Source organism: Cornus florida, unplaced genomic scaffold (assembly GCF_030987335.1).
Source record: "Cornus florida cultivar Cherokee Brave unplaced genomic scaffold, ASM3098733v1 CherokeeBrave_3.0.0_Hap2_Chr03, whole genome shotgun sequence".
Lineage (NCBI taxonomy): Eukaryota > Viridiplantae > Streptophyta > Magnoliopsida > Cornales > Cornaceae > Cornus > Cornus florida.
Window position 1 is genome coordinate 82,857,070 of NW_026775573.1, and position 17,649 is coordinate 82,874,718.

At 35.7% G+C, this 17,649-nt stretch overlaps 1 protein-coding gene across 1 annotated transcript; it reads right to left on the bottom strand.

Annotated features, from left to right (window-relative positions):
- Positions 1–14,478: 14,478 nt before the first annotated feature.
- LOC132301767 (uncharacterized) lies at positions 14,479–16,518 on the bottom strand. The gene has a single exon (XM_059798994.1). It carries the CDS (start codon positions 16,516–16,518, stop codon positions 14,479–14,481), a length of 2,040 nt encoding a protein of 679 aa, XP_059654977.1.
- Between the last annotated feature and the right edge of the window lie 1,131 nt (positions 16,519–17,649).

A 17,649-nucleotide genomic window follows, 5' to 3' on the forward strand; every position in this document is an offset into this window, starting at 1 on the left:
GATTCAAAGAGCCGGTATGGTATATATAGTGTGGCACCCTTAATTGACCTGTTGTAGTGTTGGGAAACGTGCTAGTTTTAAAAACTTTTCGAGGGATTTAAATTCATAGATCTTGATTCATCACATAGAGACAAGTTTTATGCAAAAAATAAAAAATAAAATATGATGTATTATTCAACTAAAAGATTGAATACTTACATCAAGGTTTGAGTAAACCTCAGATCTCTCCTCTAAAGTGAATGTTCTCACTTATTGTAGATCCCTTTTGCTAGACATCTTTTCCATGGATCTCCATCTTCTTGGTAATGGTCTTGCCTTTAGGAATCACTCATAAGCCTCCATGAATGACCTTGGAAAACTAGGCTTGTGGGAGCCTCCATTAGATGAGAACATAAACCCTAATTTTCTAGAGAGAGAAAATTTATTCCTTTTTCCTTCTCATAAAAATCACCCCCTAAAATATACATAGACCATGTATATTTATAGGCAACATAAAAATAAAGAAAAGGAAACAACAAATCCTTCTCCATCTCTAATTCATATGTCTCAAATCTAATATGATTCCAATATCAAGTTGGGCTATGAGTGAGAATCCATTGGGCCTATTATTTTATTGGCTACAATGAATTAATAATTGGCCCGGTCCATGGACCCAATTCAATTAATTCATAAATTAATTTCTACTCCACTAAAAGAAATTAATTGAACTCCAATTAAATAATAAATAACCTCTAAGTCAATATTGCACTTTGACCCCTCTATGCATAATTAGTTATCGGATAAATATAGCCATCAATCCGACTACTTAATTAATATATTTATTTTGGTACATTTGATTATTTCTGGCTCGATCACAATAAAACATTTGTTTGACAAAAATAATAATTTAAATAAATAAATATATAATAAATCATTTTGTCTAAAAACACACGAAGGCCTTCGAATTTACTTTGTGATCAACCATAATCAATACAAAATAAATACAAGTAGCAATGATGCAAATATTGAAAATATAACCCTCTAACTATTAATTACATAACTACCCAAAGTGTCGGTCTAAGGATCCCGAAGAATCCGCCGAACAAATCAAAGTAATTATTAATTAATAAAAGAGTCTATACTTTTCTCATGCTTAAGAGTCAAATGCCATGACGGTGATAGGGAGTAATTGCATACGACGGCTCTCGCAATATATCTCAACCTAACGCGGATCTAATTCAAGTCTTAATTAATTATGAGTCCATCCATAATTACCGACTATGAACAATTTATAATTACTATTTATATATCATGCATTGATTGCCATCACATACATATATATAAATATTTCTTGTAATTACATGGACACTATCAATTTCATAGTGAATCGAAACATAATACATTGAATTCACCAATTATATAAATCATAAATATTTCAGATATGTCAGGAACATATGTCAATACAATCCAGATAGGAATTTGCTATGCCAGGGCATATAAATCCCAACAGCTCCCACTTGCCCTCATAGCCAATTCAAATTGCACCTAACTCCAATGTTATCCAGATGATGATCAAAATTATTGATCAATGACACCTTTGATAATGGATCAACAAAGTTGTGTTCCAATGCAATGTTTTAACTACAAGTGCATTTTCTTGCCGGACAATATCATGTAGAACATGATACTTCCTCTCAGTGTATCTTGTTCCTCTATGGAACCTTGGGTCATTGGTTTGGACTACTTCTGCACTATTGTCACAACATAGCTCAATAGGCAGGCTAGTATACTCCACAACCTCTAAATCAGTGAGATCAAACTAATAGGCTTCCTTTGCTGCCTTTAAGGCTGCAATATATTCCACCTACAGGTTTGAGTCAGCAGTTGAAATCTGCTTAACAATCTGCCAACTGATCTCCCTTCCATTAAGTGAACTTACACTGAGTCATGAACCTCATAGTATCTACTTCTGATTGAAAATCAGAACTAGCATACCTGACTAGGACCATATCATCACATCCATAAATGAATATGATATCATTGGTTCTCCTTAGGTACTTAATGATATTTTTCACAATAGACCAGTTGTCAAGTCCAGTATTGGACTGATCTCTACTGACTATCCCTACTATGTAGCGGATGTCCTATTTGGTATAGACCATGGCATATATGAGACTCTCATATGCCGAAACATATTGTTCCAGTCCCATTTGCTCAATCTCCTTTGATAGTCTTGAAAAACTACTTATTAGAGAGAGCCATCCATATCAATAAAGCAAGAACTCATTCTTTGAGTTATGCATACCAAACCTGGTCAAAACTTTATCAATGTAGGATTATTAAGATAAGCCTATTTTCCTTTTAACCTGATCTTGCAAAAGCTTGATCCTAGGAATATAGCTTACATCTTGAAAATCCTTCATTTAAAAGTAATTGAACAACTACCTTTTAATTGATGACAAAACTTCCACGTCATTATAAATGAGTAGGATGTCATCAATATATAGAATTAAGAAAAATAATGACATTCCCTTGTACACTCATGATTTATTCACTAAGAAATCTTCTGGTATCTTTTTGTAGATTAACTTGCCTTCCATAGGAATCACCCTACTAGAAAGTTCTACAAGATCCCAGAATTTATTAGAATACATAGATTCCAACTCTGATTTCATAGTAACTCACCAAAACGATCTGTATCCTTATCGGTTCACGCTTCCGTGTAGTTTACTGGGTCCAACTCATGTTTAACAGGGATGTCCATAATGGTCTCACCTAAAAACATGATTCTGTCGAATTGGATGATAATCCTCCCACTACATCAATGTACCGATGCAAGAATCTGTGTAATAGATGATGCTAACGCATCAATAGGGAATTCATTTATTATTCTCAATCTCTATAATAAGTGTGTTCACTTGTGGTACATCTGGTACTCATACCAAATTCTCTAACATTATGCTACTAAGTATGTGATTCATAATATGATTCTCCTATAGATAAACAGTGAGTCAAAACAATTAACTTTTATCTTTGAGATCATAAAATAATCCATCCTAGTGACATTTAGAGTAGCTATCAAATCTAGCATGCCTATGATCTGCTTCCAACTTACTTGTCCATATCAAGCGCACATGTACAAGACTACCCCATATGTGCATATGATTCAAACTAATATTTAGTCAAAAACACAGCTCAATGGTATCCTTGAGACAGACTAAGATGGAATGCAGTTCATAATGCGCATCGATGTCATTAACGCTAAACTCTTAAATGAAAGAGATAATGTAGCATAGCTGATCATAGATCTACCCATGTTAAGTGGAATTCTGTTATTCCTATTTGACACCTAAATACATTTAGCGTCAATTGCGGAAAACTGGTACATCATACCCTCATTGACCATATAGTCTTTGCACTATCCCAAGAAATACTCATATCCTCGATCAGATCGAAGTGTCTTGACAAGTTTACCTAATATGTGTTCCACATCAGTCTTAACCTTCTTAGAAAATACCAAGAGTTTAAGACTTGTGTTGCATCAGATAAACTTATCCAAAACGTGAGTAATATTGCTTGGATGTTCATAAGACCACACGTGTCAGTGTGTACCGACTCCAATTGTCCTTTATGTCTATTTCATCTGGCTGATTAAGCCCTAAGAGTTATCTATCCTTCAAAACAGGGTTCACAAGTTTGGTTTAGGCTCCCCTGCCTTACTAGGTAATTAACCTTCTTTGACCAATCTTTGAATCTTATTTTGATTGATAACAACCCAAAAATAGACATTAAAAATACAATGAGTCAGGAATAACAAATTTGCTCTTAACATTCAATATAGAAGATGCAACATTAGTTTCTACATCCTGCAAATCTTTAAGAGTTTGTGATTATAGTATATTAACCATCTTTCAACACACCAGAAGTAATCGCATATCTATTCAATTTTATAAAACCAGTTTTACAAAATAGCAACACAGTTTTTATAAACCACAAGTGAAACAAGAATAAGATAGCGTCTAACTTCTGTGCATAAAAATAGTTCTCTAATACTAATATCCTCATACTCTCTATTTTCAGATGTAATACTCCCACTGACTTAGCTACAACCTTAGCATCAGGTCAAAAGATAAATATATACCCATATCATCAAGGCTTCTGGATTCCTGAAATCCTTACAATAAATTGCAAACATGTTTAGTGGCTCCAGAATCTATCCATCAGGAATCAATAGATACAACCACATAACATGGCTCAATGATTAAATATATATTTTCCTATGCCACGTCATTGCTTAGACAGTTTGTCCTTTAGTGTCTTAGTTAACGGCAAAAGAAACAGTTTCATTCGCCCTCAACATACACTGCCTTATTCCCTTTAACCTTTTAGATACCTATGTTTTGTGCTAGCCTAGTCCTATTATCATCCTTCTTCTTTGCTTTGCCCATCCACTTGGGCCTAGAAGAAGATGGGATAGACTAGGTTAGATTGATAGGAACGCCCATACTCTTGATTATCCCTTCATCTGTTACCAATTCTATAAGAATATCAGCGAGTGTGAACTCAAACTGATTCCTTATTTAGTTCACTCTAACAGAGTCGAATGAGTTTGGTAACAAGGCAATAATCATGTCAACTTGAAACTTACCACCCAAGTCAGCCTTATTGATCTCCAGCTAATTTTTAAATAATAAACAATCATTTTCCAAAATTTGATTTCAAACTGGAGTTCATCAGGCTATCTTGATGGTATCTAAATTTGACACAGTACTTAGGCATATGCTCTATCTAATCTCACCAAAATATCTCATTGACATTTAATATGATGCTTAAAGAAAATAAAATAATGTAAATGTTAGCTTTGGAGCGTATTTGGTGCGACCGAGCGTGTGCACAAAATAATGCACAACACTTTAGGTTTAGAAATAATGTCAAGTGGGCACTATATTTTAAAATTTATAAAACCACTAAACACTTATACTATGGAGTATGAAGTGAGCAGGGATCGTCCCAAGAGATCTAAACAATTATAGGTTTTCCAGAATTGAATTCTACTTTAGTGCTTATGTGATTGCCAAAAGAGTTTTGTTTGTGATTAAAACTAATTTTAAACTAAATGATTGCAATAAAGAAATATAGTTTAAGAGATTGGAAAGAGACTTAGGGTGTAGGATTCACCACTAAGCACATTCCCTAACTCACTCACTTTCAACTAATTGGGGAAATAATACTATGTAATCTATATGTGGCTAACAAGAGCAATGAAAAGTGTAAACCATCAATTTCAAGCATGAATCAACTACCTAATGACAATTAAACTAAGTGTAGTGCAATTCACCCATTCAAAGCATGATTTATCAATCCAAGTTACAAATTTAACACACATTAATCTAGAAGATAATGCAATTGTGACAAAAAGTATGGAATTCAAACATAAGTATGGATGGTCTACTTACCTAATAATTGAATTGCAATTAAATTAATTAAACTTAAATTAAACTAATTAAACATGAATTTAAAATTAATTAAACAACAAATTAACCTAAACATGTAGTACCATCCATCAAATGTAAGCATTTTTCATCAATTTGAAACACAATTACAACTAAGCAATACCATGCATAGCCATCACAAGAATCAATTAACAAAGAATTCGTGTGTAAAATTTGTTTATCAATCAACCGCACATAAGACAATATGAGATTAATACAGATAATCAATTGGAAGAATTTAATTCATAATATTCAAGACTATACACTAATTACATAAATTAATCCCCAAAAAGTATGAAAAGAGAGAGAGAATAGGTTACATGCTTAGGGTTTATCCAACCCTAAGTAGAAGAATCAGCCACTCATGGTTGATGGAGTCGAAGACAGGACAATCCCCATCATCTGCTTCATCTTCTCTGAACTTTTCTTCCAAACCCTAGCCTGTTCTTGCTTTTTCCCTTTCTTCGCGTGTTTTTCCAGAGAGAAAAAACGATACTACGATACAGAAAAAAAAAAAAAAATTAAAACTTTTTTTTTTTCTTTTAATAATCTTTTACCTAAATAAAAACTAAAACTAACCCTAATCTAATGGCTCACTGGGCCTTAAGTAACAATCTCATTAAAGCCCAACAGTTCCCAAAATGAGCCCAAAAATTAAATAAAAACTGTAATGTTGCTAAGTCCTGGGGGATCGATCCCCCACCCTGGGGATCGATCCCCCCAGAGTTGACAAATTCCTTTAAGCCTTATTCAGCTCCATTTTTGCCCCGGGCTATTTGGTTTGCTTCTCCATCTTTGGGAACATCATCAAAGGCCCGAAATTGACCGCTTTGTGCCATTGTCTGAAAATCTTTGCTTAACTCCAAAAAGGCTTAATTGGACCGTTCTTAGCTCATTTTAACTTTATTGCCCTGAAATACACATAAACATAAATTAGGACTAAAATATAAAATTAAGATAGATACAAAGACTGAAATACCTTAGCTTAGGTGCTGAAATGTGCAACATTTAAGCACTTATCAGTATTCGAGGTAAACTCTAGAATATTGCACCAAGTCATCTCATTTGCGTTATTTCACTTATTCAAAGCATTAATGTTCTCTTGGGTATCTTAAAGTAAAAGGATTAGGTTTAGGAGTAGTAAATACATTTGTACCCTTACGTTGTGAATAAAATATCTAAGCTCATTTTCCAGTCATTATAAATAAGGTCCAATATCATAGAATATGTAAGCAAGCACATAAACTAGATTAGACATAATTTATCTGAATATAAATGCATTCATACAACATGCAAGGTGAATTATTAATTCTGTCATGCATATTTAAAATTAAAATGAGTTTGTTAACCACATAATATAATAAATCTCAATCGAACAAGAGATCATTATCATTATTGGTGAACAATCCCTTTTAATTAATGCGGGTCCCTCAACTCTGTAGCATAATAAATCAACCAATCAATATGTCAATAACTTATCCTGTTGGAGGAGTTCATTATTACTATTGTTGAGATTCATTTACTATTAGGTGAGCACTTCCATTAAAATAATAATATGTGGGTCCCTTAACCACTGCATGAAAAATCGAATAACCAATACGCCAATAACTTATTCGGTTGGCGAAGTTCATTATTGCTACTGGCGGGCAAATCCCATCATTTCCATATCTCTTAAGACAATGCCTTGTCTATCATATGAAATGATTCCCGATTTAATTTAGCCTTTCTAAAATCACCTAGTATAGACCACTTCGTTGGGAAGCTAACACTATTGATTTTAGATTGAGTGTATAACGTTATTAAAACTCTAACGAAAAATTAAACATTAAATATGTTGTCATTATAATCTAGACTCTTTAAATCATGCGTAGGGCCTTATTTTTAAAGATCTAATTACAATGAACATTTAATATTTGTATTTTCATGAGACAACCATTCTTGTAATATTAAGACTCTTCAAATCATGCGTGGGGCCTTATTTTTGAAGATCTAATTACAATGGTTTTAATAACGAAGGCCATGGGGTAATGTATAAAAATCCCCGCTCCTACTCAATTTTTAGTCATTAATAATTAGGGTTTTCAATTTACATGATATAATGCATGCAAAACGTCTTGATTTTAATCCCATTAAATTTAGAAAAATCTGGACTTTAAACGATTCACTAATATTTAATTTGAAGCACACTTTAAAAATAATTTACAAAAATAATTTTTCGTTTCCCAATAAGTGCCCTCAAATTAATTAGTAATCTAATCCAATTAATTTTCATAATTTAATTAATATAAATCAAGCCATTTAAATAAATATCATGGATCCAATGCATGAACAATAATAATTAGCAATTAATTATTTCATGCATCACATACAACAATAAATGACAGATAAAGCAAATTAAATGGCCAATGGATTCAGCTTTTAACATTTAAATACTATTCTTGCTGTGCAGGCGTCCATCAACAGCTTGTAACCACCCGTAGGGAGTCGTAGCACGACCCTATGTGCCATCGGATGGTCCTGGATACCCTTACGCACCATCAAACGCGCCAGAATGCGCCTGCGAAGGTTCCCAGCGCGTGCCACGCGCTCCCACGCGCTTGCACGCGCTGGAGGGAGTAGGTGGCTCGTGTCACGCGCCTCCACGCGCGTGTGGGAGTGAGCAGCGCGTTTCACGCGTTGTGACGCGCTTGCTGACGCAGCTTCCTCGGCGCGTGAAGCTCACTTGCTTCTGGATTGAGTGCACATGGGGCGCACCCTTGGCTGCGAAGTACTGGATCAATCAACCTCCTGAGATTTGATCCAACGGATGCTGGGGCGCGCGCATGCAGACCGCGCCGCACCGGATCAACTGTCCACTTTCCGGCACCGCCCTTCCGCCGGCAACTCTCCGGTCGCCGGAAAAGCGCCGAAAATTACAGAAAATAATTTTAAAAATTCCAGAAAACTAAATTAAGCCCGAAAAATTCCAGAAAAATTCCGAAAAAATTCCAGAAAATTCCTGAAGCCTAATTTAACCCTTTTGGACCTTCTTGAAACTTCATAATATCATTTGATGAAGATTACATGGCTTTAAATAAATTTACAATTTGAAATACAATGGAAAAAATTAAATTACATCATTGAACTTTCAAACGGCTAATTCAAAACCTTAATTACATTCATCCAAAGATAAAATTACATTTAATAAACCTATAAGCTTCATCCATGACCCAAACACATATCATCATCCATTAACAATTATACATACATCATCATGTATCAATATATATCAATATATTAATTCATACATCGACATACATTAATAAATAAATATATGCATATCAAAATTGGATCCATGAATGATGAATTTTGATAAAAACATGATCTCTAGTAATGAATCAAACCATGTGCTCTGATACCACTGTTGGGAAACGTGCTAGTTTTAAAAACTTTTCGAGGGATTTAAATTCATAAATCTTGATTCATCACATAGAGACAAGTTTTATGCAAAAAAAAAAAATAAAATATGATGTATTATTCAACTAAAAGATTGAATACTTACATCAAGGTTTGAGTAAACCTCAGATCTCTCCTCTAAAGTGAATGTTCTCACTTATTGTAGATCCCTTTTGCTAGACATCTTTTCCATGGATCTCCATCTTCTTGGTAATGGTCTTGCCTTTAGGAATCACTCATAAGCCTCCATGAATGACCTTGGAAAACTAGGCTTGTGGGAGCCTCCATTAGATGAGAACATAAACCCTAATTTTCTAGAGAGAGAAAATTTATTCCTTTTTCCTTCTCATAAAAATCACCCCCTAAAATATACATAGACCATGTATATTTATAGGCAACATAAAAATAAAGAAAAGGAAACAACAAATCCTTCTCCATCTCTAATTCATATGTCTCAAATCTAATATGATTCCAATATCAAGTTGGGCTATGAGTGAGAATCCATTGGGCCTATTATTTTATTGGCTACAATGAATTAATAATTGGCCCGGTCCATGGACCCAATTCAATTAATTCATAAATTAATTTCTACTCCACTAAAAGAAATTAATTGAACTCCAATTAAATAATAAATAACCTCTAAGTCAATATTGCACTTTGACCCCTCTATGCATAATTAGTTATCGGATAAATATAGCCATCAATCCGACTACTTAATTAATATATTTATTTTGGTACATTTGATTATTTCTGGCTCGATCACAATAAAACATTTGTTCGACAAAAATAATAATTTAAATAAATAAATATATAATAAATCATTTTGTCTAAAAACACACGAAGGCCTTCGAATTTACTTTGTGATCAACCATAATCAATACAAAATAAATACAAGTAGCAATAATGCAAATATTGAAAATATAACTCTCTAACTATTAATTACATAACTACCCAAAGTGTCGGTCTAAGGATCCCGAAGAATCCGCTGAACAAATCAAAGTAATTATTAATTAATAAAAGAGTCTATACTTTTCTCATGCTTAAGAGTCAAATGCCATGACGGTGATAGGGAGTAATTGCATACGACGGCTCTCGCAATATATCTCAACCTAACGCGGATCTAATTCAAGTCTTAATTAATTATGAGTCCATCCATAATTACCGACTATGAACAATTTATAATTACTATTTATATATCATGCATTGATTGCCATCACATACATATATATAAATATTTCTTGTAATTACATGGACACTATCAATTTCATAGTGAATCGAAACATAATACATTGAATTCACCAATTATATAAATCATAAATATTTCAGATATGTCAGGAACATATGTCAATACAATCCAGATAGGAATTTGCTATGCCAGGGCATATAAATCCCAACAGTTTATCCAAGCAATTTCAGGAGTCTCATTGGATCGAGTAACATTACCAGGGACATCCTGATCCATCCCAAATTGCATTGCAACGCGATGTGGGAGATACTGTTCTATGCAGTCTAATCCGACTAGCTCACAGGCTCTCAAGCATCGAGCAAATGATTCCAATTCTTTGTCCATATCAGGTTTCACCAGCACCCATTCTTCATTTTCCCTATAAAACTTACTAAACATCCAGTTATTCACAACTGTAGCATAAGGCCGCCACTGAAAAGATTCACTGGCTGATTCCATGGCCATATCGACATTTTCAACTTTGAGCATTTTAACTATGTGCCATCGAGCCATTCTTGGCTCTCCACATCTGATGGGATTGGGATTAGGCCGCAACATTGGGAATCTCTCCCATGCCCAAAGCTGTACTAATTGAAATGGTGCCCAGAGGGTGACTGTGGTCATTGCCTCATCACATTCACACTTGGTTAAAGCAATCATTGAATTTTTCAACAAACTCAAGTCTCTATAAATGGAAGCAAGAACTGCTGGTGCAAGTGCTATTGGAGTCCCTAGAGAGATGAATTGCAATTGGAAAAAGAATCCTTCTTACCATTCCAAAATTAAATGGGAAGACATACATTGACAGCAACAAGGCAAGAAATGCGTCGTGCTCGAATGGGTCACCGCTCTCCATGAAATGGTTTATCCAAGCAGAATGAGTGCTATTGCCACTGGCTAGTCTGATATCTTTATGAGCTTTGCACAGATGTTCTTCAATTTCAATCAAGTCTTGGGTTTGAATAGGGTTCAAAACCGGGTCACCCAAAACTGAGTAACCACCCAACACCACATATCCTCCAATGTAATAGTTGCTTCACCCCAAGGAAAGATGAAAGTATTGGTGTCAACACACCACCTCTGAGCAAGCCTAATTACCAAATCATTGTGTCTCGGGGTTTGGTATATAGAAGACAAGATTGCATCATATATACCAGCTTTCTTCCATATGTGTTGGTATGCAGGTTGTAAGCGTTCGACCCATAGTCCACCCATTTTGTGGGCCTGGCCGACCCTTGAACTCGATCTTCAATGGGGTTTTGTTAAGCTCAGAAATGGTGGGATTGGAGGAGAGAGAAAGTGAAGGAAGGTCTCCAATGGAGGTGAGAGTGGGATTGAGGAAATGGGCAGTTCTGAGAGATGGGTTTCCACCAGTAGGTGGAACCATGCGCTCCTCTCTCTCCTCCATAATCGTCTCTACTTCTACTGATGATGAGTCGGCCATTTTCGAAAGGACAAAATTAGTCTATCGAGGAGAACAGATTGTGGGTATTCCAGTGTGTGTGTGTGTGTGTGAGAGAGAGAGAGAGAGAGAGAGAGAGAGGAAAGTAATAAGGGTCTTGGTTACAATGGTTGAAGGTCTCTGTTAGCTCAGTGATAGCTGTAGGTAAAGGAAATGGTGTTTATGGTACAGAAAATCTTTAGAGACTTGTACGAAATAATTTGGAGCCAAAGGAAAGGAAAGGAAAGGAAAAGGAAAGGAAGGAAAATGGATGAGGAGAAAGGCAGATGTACATGTAAGGAGTGAGAAGAAATAATTGACGAAATGCAGGGACTTCTTAACCATTTAGAGTCAAAGTAAGGATAGAAAAGAAATAATTTCAGACCATTAGTTCCTCTAATTTTTTTGTCAAAGGAAAAGGACTATCATTTTCTTCTCTCTCTGCTTAACACCAATCTTCCTTTCCTTTCCTTTTCTTTCCTTTGTAACTTCATAAAGGAGCGGAATGAGTTTTGCTCTAGTGAGTCCCACTGTTGGATCCACTTCATTTTATAATTTTCTATTTTTTTATTTTTTTATTTTTTCTTATGTGAATTTTTGTTCCATTTAATAATTTTTCTTCATGAGTTTACAAATTAGATCCTACATTAGTTAAACATGTCAATACCACTAATAATTCAGTGCAAAAAGAGTCCAAATTGACAAAACAACTAGTTTCCAGCCCCCTCCCTTCACTTTGGTCTGCTAGAAATAAAGCTCAAGTAAATCAGGATTAGGAATGAATCATATCATTTATCTCGGAAAATTGTTATCATCTTCACTTTTACTTATATTCACATTTGATATAATACTATCAACTATTTCTTGGACACAAATTCAACTCCCAAAAGTTAGGATTTGAACTAGTAAAATTCAGGTAATAACCACTTGAATATTTGAATCTACAGCTCTTAATCAATTACGCAGATATGCGACGACAATTTTCATAGGTGAAGAAAGCCTGGAATTTGAGACCATCATAAAAAGTTGCCTTTCGTTAGTAGTTCTAACATCCAACTTCTCAGTGGTTTGATGCTTAGCTTCCCTGTAGTCATATTGTTGAAGGATGTCATACCGGTCTCAAGGATGGTGGTAAATGGCATTGGCCTTCTATATGCCTGTTAGAGAGTTGGCCGATTTAATACCAAACTACATTCACCCGTTCTCTTGAGACTAGTTAAGACTCTTAGCTCTCTCAGTTTACGATTGCTTCTCTGTGGAATCACATCAGACCTAGACACAATAAAGTGAACTGGTGCCAAATGCTCTGCCTTAGAGGGCACATACCTAGGCACCCTCAATTTGGCATAATCAGAGCCATGAACTGCGTTTCATGCATCTATTCTCTGAATGCCAGCCACTCATTGTCATCCTTGCCTTAATCCCATTTAAACGGGGTCTGCCAAATGCCAGCCACTAATAGAGTGTGTAATTTATATGGCATCTAAATTGTGCACTCAATGGCCTTCCACAAATTATCTAAACTCTATAGCTTGGGGAAGTGAAAACCTAAGAGGCAAAAGTTTGAGGAATGTGTAAGTAAGCTGGTATTTGCAGCCATCATTTATGTGGCTCTGGAAGGAAAGAAATATGATATATTGTACTCTTAACAGCTACAAGGATGTGGGATCTCTTCAAAGAGATATTGTAGAACTGGTTAAAAGCAGAGAATGCTCTCTATGTCTGGATTTAGCAAGATTCAACAGAATTAATGGTTGAAACAAGAATGGAATTTGCCTCAATGTCTCTTCAAATGATAAATGTCTTATCCAAGTGTTCCTCTCTTCTTATAACAGCCTTCTGTGGGTCTCTGCTCCTGTGTTCCTAGACCACTGATCTCATACAGATGACATTGTCATGGAATCCACCAAAAATAAAAGCCCAATAGTCATTTTCCAGCACAACACACACAACAAAATTTGCATAAATACCAATATCAACCTTATTGAAATCAGATTAAATAAATTCAATGGTATTGTGGATTTTTTCCGGATTTGGCCACATTTTAATCTTTAAAATGTTGCGAAATTAAACAAAGATAAGGAAAAACATATCAAACATACATACAACAAGAACACATAGATTTTTACTTGGTTCATCCAAAACTAGGGTTACATCCAAGGGTTGTTGCAGGGATTTCAATATGATGATGATAAAAAATAAAAAAATAAATAAATAAACTAGAACAACATAACAGAGAGTTGGATCTCTAGAGTTGGGCCTTGGTATATGGTATCTATTAGCTTCCACACTACCCATCATAAAATAAAATACTGGTTGCTAATGAAATCTTTAATTGCAGAGAAGATCGAACGAATTGCAAATTACTTGACATGTATTTGTTTAATGAATAAATTTAAGAACAGATTCAGAAGTCCCAAGGTTACTATCAAAATGTCAAAAAGGATTGAAAAAAAAAAAAAAAAAAAAAAGATGCAACAATGAACAGAAGATGTTATCAGACCATCAAATCAAAGAAAACAGAAGCTCCTTTAAAAAGAAAACAAAAGTTAATATACCCTTAGAATTTCTTCACTAATGCTTGTGTGTGGTACATATAAATATAACAATTTGAGCTACACACTCAGTTTTCCCTCTAACATGGTCATCACCAGCTTCTATGATATATCATACATCAGTATCACAAACTACATAGATATTCTAACTGTTCAACAAATTCAAAAGAGGCATCCTATTTTGGTCATCAGATCAAATTCTTTGCAGTCTTCCCATTTTTCATTTAGTTTGCGAACGTCTACAACGAAAAAGAACCACCAGCCACTTTACAGAGGGACTAGCACATCATTGGTAAGTTGTATGGTAGATAAAAAGTTGTATATATATGGCTCTATGGGTTGTTTAGGCATCTATAGCAGGTTTTTCTCCAAACTATTGCCCAAATTTGCTGCTTTCAGCTCTCCAACCAATTTCTCAAGCTTGCTAATCCGATCCTCAAGTTCCAATCTTCGTATCTTGTCTGGCTCATGTCTAAAACTTTCATCTCCATTCTTGTAGACCCTCATAGTCAGACTCACTCCTTCACTTACATCTGCATCTTCAACATTCCCTTTTGGTCTTCCCATCAAAGTTTTATCCTGCATGCTCATCTCTATAGGTTTCACCAGTGACTCCATATTTCTACCCACACCATTAACCACATCTGAGGTTGAGGAATTCTGAGATTTTCTTGTTGGCAGAAGCTTATGGTCACTAGCTGTTCTGTCTTGGAAACTGTTGTGCTTTTCATAACAAAATCTCAACTTTTCTGCAATTGTTAGTTTATCCTCATCAACATCTTCCACCCTAGTAAGTTTGGGAGGAAAACCAGGAAGAAAGTCGTAATGTCTCAACAATTCTGTAATTGTTAATTTATCTTCATCAACATCTTCAACCTTGACACGTTTGGAAGAAAAACCAGAAGGAACAAAGTCATGATTGTCATTCCATTTTCCTCTAAAAACCCGTGGCAATCTTTTGTATGTCTTTGAACGTTGTTGCCTCACGACGCCCTTGATTGCATCTTTGGAGGCCAACATTGATTGCTTCCACCACTCTGAGTATCGTTTGGTCACATCAGATTCAAAGAGCCGGTATGGTATATATAGTTCAGCATCCATAATTGGCCTGTTGTAGTTTCTCCAAGCAATTTCAGGAGTCTGGTTGGATCGAGTGACATAACCAGGAACATCCTGATCCATCCCGAATTGCATTGCAACGCGATGTGGGAGATACTGTTCTATGCAGTCTAATCCAACTAGCTCACACGCTCTCAAGCATCGAGCAAATGACTCTAATTCTTTGTCCATATCAGATTCAACCAATACCCATTCTTCAATTTCCCTATAGAACTTACTAAACATCCAGTTATTCACAACTGTAGCATAAGGACGCCATTGAAAACATTCACTGGCTGAGTCCATGGCCATACCCACATTCTCAACTTTGAGCCTTTTCACCCAGTACCATCGAGCCATTCTCGGCTCTCCACAGCTGATGGGATTGGGATTAGGCCGCAACGTTGGGAATCTCTCCCAAGCCCAAAGCTGTACTAAGTGAAATGGCCCCCAGAGAGAGACACTCAATCTATCATCATCTTCCCACTCACAATTAGTCCTTAAAGCATTGATTGATTTTTTCAACCAAGTCAAGTCACTATAAATGGAAGCAAGAACTGCTGGTGCAAGAGCTATTGGTGTCCCTCTAGAGAGATGAATTGCAATCGGAAAAGCATTCCTTCCTACAGATTGACCATGAAATGGGAAGACATACCTTGACAGCCACAAGGCAAGAAATGCTTCGTGCTCGAAAGGGTCATCACTCTCCATGAAACGTTCCATCCACACATAATGGCCTACGATTTTAACACGGCCTTGTCTGATTTCTCTATAAGCTTTGTTGAGATGTTCTTCAATTTTAATCATGTCTAGGGTTGGAAGAGGGTTAAAAACAGGGTCACCCAAAACAGAGTAACCACCCAAAACCACCATATCCTCCAATGTAATAGTTGCTTCACCCCAAGGAAAGATGAAAGTATTGGTGTCAACACACCACCTCTGAGCAAGCTGAATAACCAAATCATTGTGTCTAAGGATTTGGTACGTACTAGCCAAGATTGCATCATATATACCAGCTTTCTTCCATACGTGTTGGTATTCAGATTGTAAGCGTTCGACCCATCTATTCCACCCATTTTGTGGGCCTGGCCGACCCTTGAACTCGATCTTCAATAGGGTTTTGTCAAGCTCAGAAATGGTAGGAATAGAAAGTGAAGGAAGGTCTCTTATGGAGGAATTCAGAGTGGGATTGAGGAAATGTGCAGTTCTGAGAGTTGGGTTTCCACCAGTAGGTGGAACCATGAGCTCCTTTCTCGCCTCCATAATCATCTCTACTGATAATGAGTCCGCCATTTTTGAAAGCACAAAATTAGTATATGAAGAAGAGAACAGATTGTGTGCATTACAAAATGTGTGTGTGTGTGTGAGAGAGAGAGAGAGAGAGAGAGAGGGCCTCGGTGGTCACAAAGTGTGTGTGTGTGTCAGTGATAGCTGTAATAAACGAAATTGGGGTTTACATAAATAGTAAAACATAGCAGATTAAAAAAATTTCGCAGGGTCTGAATTTTCATTTTTTGTGGAAACCTTACAGAGGCCTTGTACGAAGTAACTTGGAGCCAAAGAATGGACAAAACTCCACTCCACTCCGTTTTCAGCTGGTTGGGATTCTGTGATCCTAAATGTGCCAGGTCGCTAGATAAAAAAAAGTTACTGATTACTTCTGTACAAGTATAGAATTTTTTTTTACACATCATATCAAATAAAAAAGAAATTTTATACTCCGTACTTTATACCAAATAAAATTTATTTATTTTTTCATCTTTTCTAAAATATAAAATACATACTGCCCTTCTCCTTCGGGGTGGAGCACAAAATCACAAAATTTCAAATCAGAAAAAGAATGACAGAGATGAGAGAAAAATCGTCTCTTGTGTAGGTGCTGGTTGCCTTTTGATGGCCGGAGAGAGCTAAAATGTGAAGCCGGAGAGAGCTAAAATGTGGGAAATGTGTTGGATGGAGTCTGAAATCCCAAATTATGTTGTTGTGTATGTCACTTTGTAAATTCTTTATTTATATTGGGTAAAGGGGAGCAAAAAAAAAAAAACAGAAGGAAATATTGAATGATTCAAGGAAACATTAATAAGCTCCCACATTTTCTACTTAAATCTGGACCGTGTTGTACAAATGAACAATAACAATGCCTTTCATTGGGGTAAAAGACCAAAAAAAAAAAAAAAAAAGTAGACTGATCTTCAACTAAAATTGAGGCGTCAAAAAAATAAGCACAAAAGTCTTGCATTTGGGTTTCTGAAGTTTTGTCAACTATGACTAAATTGTTTCTTGCTTTTTCCCATGGGTTGCGGTATTCTATGGTTTCATCCTTCCATTGACATTTTGTTATTTTTTATGCTGAAAATGCCTCTTTAATATCATAAAACGATCTTCCAACAATTTTTTGAGTTAGCAACGAATAAACAAGTAAAG